The 7149-nt window shown below is 31.9% G+C and overlaps 1 protein-coding gene across 4 annotated transcripts in view; it reads left to right on the top strand.

Annotated features, from left to right (window-relative positions):
- LOC106688651 (tubulin alpha-3 chain) overlaps positions 1 to 5821 on the top strand; it is a 35846-nt gene extending 30025 nt beyond the window's left edge. For all 4 annotated transcript variants that reach the window (XM_014433223.2, XM_014433222.2, XM_067051868.1 and 1 more), the window contains one exon: positions 5530 to 5821. In XM_014433223.2, coding sequence (XP_014288709.1) covers positions 5530 to 5787 — 258 coding nt within the window. In that variant the 3' untranslated portion in view covers positions 5788 to 5821. The remainder of the gene's footprint in view (positions 1 to 5529) is intronic.
- The last annotated feature ends 1328 nt before the right edge of the window (positions 5822 to 7149 follow it).

Below are 7149 nucleotides of genomic sequence, written 5' to 3'. Positions count from 1 at the left end.
TCAGCAGTGAAGAGGATGTAGAGGACAGGACCCAGGACACTGCCTTGGGGAACCCCATAATTTAAATAAAGTAAATTTTATCTAATTAAAGTCTCAAAACAATCTATATTTCTTTATAAGTTCAACGTTTCGGCCAATTTGGCTATCCTCAAAGACAATCTTAAATACAAATTTAGAACCATACCAATTTTAAAAAACTTAGGCTATTCTGCCCAGGTCAATCATTTCAGTCCATTAACCTATTTTGTCAATTCTTCACATTAAATTAGAACTTTTAATAGCAATCAATTTATACTATTATACTTTATCATAATAATATTTGTAACCTTACAAGATTGTCCTTAAGGATGGCAGAATTGGCCGAAATGTTGGACTTACAAAGAAATATAGATTGTTATGAGACTTAAATTGAATGAAATTTATTTTATTTTATAACCAGTCTCAGGAAAGTGAAAAGATTATGTATAATGATAATTATAATTAATACAGAGCATATGAAATTAAGAATACTGGAAATATTTGGCGGACTTTACTTTCTAGTTTGTTCCTCAGAATTACAGTATACCAGCCATTTTAATATTATCTGTTAGAACTTATCTATGGATGATGTTCTTCTTTGTTTACTTCAGCCTGGTTGTGGCCTTCTTTTTCTCGGCTAGATAGTCGAGAACAATCTGAACTTGTCCATTCTTCTCAACTCTTTTCAGCTGATAATGTTCACCGAACATACTCCAGGAATTTTATAACCCAACTTAATACCCTACTTCTTGTGTTCCACTCTTGACTATTTTCAGATCTTCCTCTTTTCCTAGGTCCGTTCCTTTTTCCTATTCTCTCCTAAACTTATTTCCTACCTCACAACCCTTTTAGATCTTCTTCCAGCCTTCTGATTGGATATATTTCTATGGAAGAGTGTATCGGGAGCTTTCCTTTGGTAAAACGAAGGTGGTATTCCGTTCTTTGAACTTTTATTTCCTCCTATCCATATGAATGCTCGCATCAGATCTCTCGACTTCTATGTCGCCCGGCTCATGTAAGCTGTATAACATCTGGGTGTTGATGTAGGATTGCCACTTTGGCCTGACACAGGCCTTGTCGGTATCTCGCCGAACCGCTACCCGGAAGGTTACGTAGAATCGTAAAAATATCTATATTTTGTAACTGGCAATGATTATTATATAAATAAATTATCCATTCCAGTATTCTCAATATATAACAATATTTTTTTAACTTTAGGCACGTTCCTCTAGAGGTCGAAAATGGGTACGTAAAATTGGTGTTTTTTTCCAAAGGCAGTTTTTTGGAGAATTTTCCAAATTTCAATGATTTATTTTCTCGGTTATAATTGTCGTACGTACTTCTGCCTCCCCTCCACAATTCAGATTGAGAGTAGGAAATTTGAAAGTAAGTAGAGGGTTTTCCAGCCCCAGATAACCTCTTGAAAAAAAATTAAACAGTCCTTGTTACTCCTTAATCTTTCTGCTTCTTCAAGCTCTTTATGTTGATGGCATCCATGAATTTGGTGTTTGTCTTTCCTATGCTGCTTGTAAATATTAATGTTCACTCACGAATGTTGTTTAGAAAAATAAAATTATAGGCTTCATTTTTCAAATTTAAACCTGAGTGATTTTCTTTCTATATGATCTGGGATCATTGGATGGACTTTTCAATGGCCAACCGCATTCAGTTCAATACTATATCTTCTGTAAGTAGTATATGAGAGTATGCTTGACAAACTTCAGGTTTCTTAACCGTTCATATAAGAAACTTGCTTCTTTGTTCTCGGCTTTGACCTTCGAGATCCTGGCTCGCACCTTAACCATTATGAGCAAAGTTCATGTTTGCTCCTTGGAACGATCTGACATCGAGTTTGATTCATGTCTCGGACCTTATTTGAAATTAGTTTGGTTCACTGTTGTTTCCAGCAGGGTATGTCCATGTGCCCATAAGGATTTTTTAGTCAGGGATTATACTACTGCCAATAAATAAGTTTTATAATGCTCGGAAGATAACACGTATTTAGTCATTGTTGTTAGAGGTATCGTGCTGATAAAATTTAGTTGATACCATTTTGAAAATTCGAGTTTTAAGCCTTGTCACACTCTGTCAGTGCGATTAGGATTTAGCTGATATAAAATAACGAGTTTAATCAAAATCTTTAGAGCCTTTTTCTTAATATTTCAAGAAAATTATAAAAAAATCTGTGAAAGTGTTATTATAAAATAGCACTTCCAGCAATTCGATTTTAGCGAAAAATTTGCCATTACAATTGAGACATACAATTTCATTTAAACACAAGGAACTTTAAAAGGATAAAAACTCAAATAAAAAAATTATATGCTTAATACATCATATATAAGGAGTTCATGTATTATTATTTATGGTATTCTACATAGTGATTGTTGAATTAGATGTATATACCTATATACATATATATATACACTCAAGTGTGTGTGTGCAGTAAAAAATGAAAAAGAATAATAATAAAGCGGGTTACAAAAATAAAATACCACCAACTTTCATGACAGGAGTCCCCAATTAGTGACAGGAAGGACTCCTTGAGCGAAGAGAGATACTCCAATTTGAAACAAATTAAACAAGTTGGAAGGCTTTTTTGATGACATGTTGAAGTGTTAAAGGCCTACGTAATGAAATTATTTTCAAGTTTAGAAACATGCAATTTTATAACAATTTTCACCATTATTACTTGTTCGCAGAAGATATTTTACCCAAGAAGGGATGCGTAGATTTACTCCTATGAAACATAGATTTCTTCTTCTTGCTTTACAACTTTCGCCAACAACCCCCTTCCTTCTGCAAAGAGATTCCATGCTATGAGATTCTGGTGAAAATTTGATTTGTTAGTTGCTTAGATATTCTCAAATTGGTAAATAATGGTTATTGAGTCATTTTTACCGACTACAGCGAAGCCACAAGGCCGACTTCTGTAACTTTTTTTTAACTTTACAAGCGATTTTTAAGTTCTACGGCTCCAGTTACACAGTAATATTCCGTGACTTTTCAACCAATGTAACCTCAAAATATTGAAGTAATATATTATAATATTTCGTAACCTCCTTAAATGATTAAGCATTCATAATAATAGTATAACAGATATAGTGAGCAGTTATAACCGTCCGGTAACCTACCACTACTGCTCTAAAAAGGAATTCTTATTAAAATTACACTTTAGTTACATCAACAGGAAGTTCTAATTACGATTTAGACATTATTAATAATTTGATATCATTTTTTATAGCTTTAAGTAGATCAGTATCATCCTACTCGATTTTTGCAATAAGTCATGTCATTCAAATAAAATATAAATAAATTAACCGAAAAAAACGATGTTTGATATCAACATAAACATGACACAGGAGGCTACAAATTCACAATTAATAGTATAAACTTTAAAATGACAGAGTATTACAACTGGTTGTTACAACATTATGTCGAATCGTACAATGCAGTATGATGTACAATCTTTATAATGTATGTTATCAAATTTCAAATAGAACTGTAGAGAGAAACACTATTAACTTGTCCAAACTTAACTGAAATAGACACTATTTATCCTTCTGAACTGATAGACCGAACTGGTAAGTGTTGCCGGAGACCTTCGGCTACCTTCGGGATTCGAAGTTTCTCGTGATTAGGAAAGTTACGATACCACCTAAGCATCAAGACTCCTTTCCGCTTGATACTTTTAATGGAATATCGATACACGATTTACAGTCATCCTAATTCTAAAGGCAATCGATTAAAATATTAAATTCCAATTTAATTTTAAAAAGCTCTATTGTTTACTGCTATTTCTTCTAAGAGATGGGATGTTACATCAAATCTCCTTAAACATATTTGTGGATATTTAGTGATGTTGACGATCAAAAATAATGATAATAACTTCATTTAGCAGTCGAGTGCTTTTCACCAAACGCTACGGCTCTTGGCAAGTATATTCAGTAATTTAGTCAATTTTTTCTTTAAATTAATTCTTTTTTTTATTACTCAAGTATTAGTCTAGAGTATTATTGGCATAGTAAATATTGTTCATGTTTACCTTGACTGGGTTGTGAACATCAAATTATTTTGATAGACTAACTCTTACCCATTGTTCTATAAGAAGAAATATTATAAAGAACCTCCTTGTACCTGTTAGTAGTTCATCCAGGATATAATATCAAATTGAACAACATAAAATATTAATATTTTAATTTAAATATAAAATTTTATTGAAGTTTTACAGTTGGACTGTATTTATACTAAGTTAATCGTTAAATGGCCTGAAGCATAAAAAAATGGTGGTTTTGAAGAACAATGGCACTGAAGTAATTGTAAGACAATTACAATTACATCTTGATGGTAAGAAATTGAAATTACAATTACTTCTTGACCTTAGTCATTGCAGTCACAGCTACAACTCATATGTTAAAATCATTGATTGTAAATGAATTTATTCGCTAACGCACAATTATAAACTGGATATCATTTTCATATTTTAGAGCCATTGTAAAACAGATTTTTACAGTTCTGTTGGCATATATTTGTATTTGATATTACAAATAATTGTAATTGAATTAGAATTACTCGGAATTTTAGGATAAAAAATGAAAATTACATAAGAATGTAATTGATAATTGCAGTTAATTTCTCTTAGTTTCTGATTGTAATTAGTGTATCTCAATTAAAATTGCAGTAGTTCATTAAGTAATTCCCATTAATTACTTATTGCTCAACTCTGTGAAATAGTTCAAATGTTGTCCTACCAGCGTTGTCCTGAGGAAGCTGTTTCGCAATTTCTCATCGCTCTGTCTAACCACCTTTACTTATTTTATTTTTTCATAATTAACATTTTTTTATGTTTATCTTCAGCATCATTTTCTAGAATTCTCTTGATGTAACTAAACAATTGCCTTTAGAATCCCTATAGTAAACAAGAAATAACGGTTATACCCCTACAATTTTTGGTCTTTTGACCCTTAGCCAACCTTTGACTAGCCTTAACCAGTATCGCTCACGTAACTTATCTTAACGATCCTAGTCAATCTTTATCCTAGATAATATTAATACCTAACCCTAATCCCTCCTCTGGATTAAAGATGATTGATTAAGATTAAGGTTCAGAATTGAAGAATATGGATTAATAATTATGATTTAAGATCAAAAATAAGGATTTGAATTAAGGATTCATTAAAATCGTTAAGCCTAGTCACGTGACAGTGATAAGTGCTGAAAGAGGGTGTACTTCGATCAAGGTTTCAAAGTTCAAACACCTCCCACATCTCAGATTGTGGGAACCGCTATACTATATTGTTTATTTGATTCTACAGTTTGTATTTCTATTAATTATATAGTTAATATCTACAATTTGTTCTACTGAAAGTCCAGTTTAACAGAATATACAGAGCGTTTATTATTGCAATATTATCTAGTGGTTTTCAACTGTATAGAGCTTCTAAATTATTACTAGTTTATATGATTGATTATTCATTTTTAATTTACTTCAAATTAATAACCCTTTAATACCAGGTCGGCCACTGCTACCCGCCAATGCTCTTCGTCCCTGGAGGTGAACTCGCAGGGTCCCCCCGTTCCTTAGTGATGGTCTCCAATCACTCCGCCATCGGCACCGCCTGGGCACGCCTCAACTCCAAATACGATCTAATGTTCAGTAAGAGGGCCTTCGTCCACCACTATGTTGGAGAGGGTATGGAGGAGATAGAGTTCCATGAAGCTCAAGCAGATCTAAAGCAGCTCGAAGAGGACTATAAGATAGCTGGCACATAGGATATTGGGAAATTAAAAGTTGGTCTTTCCTTGACCTAGTTGTCTTCAATTTTGTTAAGTAATAGGATTTTAATGATTTTATTTTGTTATTTTTTCTTTAGCGTTTGAAAGCTATCAGCCAATGAGTATAGTAGCCTTAGTAAGGGATCTTCAAGTTGCTGCTTTGTGAACGTGTTTATGATACAACAGTATGCTTTGAATTACTTATGACAGAGAACGTAGTACGCAAGCAATGTTGTTTCAATATTGAGCCACGTTTAGCCCGAAGCGACCAATATCCTCAACCGTGCTCTCTATAGTCCAGGCACGTTATTCACCTATTTCTGGAGACAATTGTATTGTCTTTCAGCAATCGGATCTGGACCAAATGAAAAAAGGTCGAAATGTGTGTTCAATTTCAATTTACTAATAAAACACATACACAAACACACACACATATATATAAATCGTACGCAAAATCCAATATTTAACAGTAAACCTTTTATTACTAAAAAATTTAATACTTGAAAAAATGTATTTCAAAAAATTTTATATTAAAATTTATTTTTTGCTAACAACGTAATTGAAGAATATATTATTAGGAATTAACGTTTAGTAGTTTAATAAAATAGCAAGCAAAAATTAGTTTTAATCACGGTCTGAAATCTTTTATTCGGTAATTGTTTACTATCGCTCCTCTAAAAAAGTCAGAAACAATTACTTGTTGACCAGATTATACGTTGATAAGTGTATAGGCTATTTTATACTTCCTGTATAATATTATGCATTATTTTGTAATCCTAACAGCCTTTCAAGAGGGAAAATTTCTTTCCTTCTACGCTTACTTCTTTTCCATTTTAATTTAAGTGTAGGTTATAATACACGACATTTTTCGGCAGCAGTTCCTATCAAGTTTACTTCTTCTAACTTATAAATATCGATATTTAATACATCTTTCTTGTTTACAACCCATAATACTCACGGTTTCTTGTACTTTTTTATACTATAAAACACTAATGTCTACAAACTTCAATATTAGAATGCATATTACAAAATAAAAATATTGCAGACATTATAAGATAAAAATATTAGATACTTTATTTTTATAGCATCGTTGAACTCTATAATCAGAAACTCTTTAAATGGAGCATTTATTTTATATTTACTTAGTAGGTAATATACATTTTAATGTTTTAATTTATTTTACAAAAAAGACTTACATACACATTGTTTGAGGGGGTGAGAGGATATACATTTTCTCAAATTGACGAAGTAAACTAATCTCAATATTAAAAATACATTTAATTCTCCCGTATTTCTATATCTATTTAAGTCCTGATTTTCCCATAGATATAATCCTGACATCTGATATTTGGAATTTAT

This window comes from Halyomorpha halys, unplaced genomic scaffold (assembly GCF_000696795.3).
Source record: "Halyomorpha halys isolate HHAL.00 unplaced genomic scaffold, Hhal_1.1 Scaffold1170.1, whole genome shotgun sequence".
NCBI lineage: Eukaryota > Metazoa > Arthropoda > Insecta > Hemiptera > Pentatomidae > Halyomorpha > Halyomorpha halys.
The sequence above is the reverse complement of the archived record's forward strand: the minus strand, read 5'-3'. Positions and strand labels throughout refer to the sequence as shown.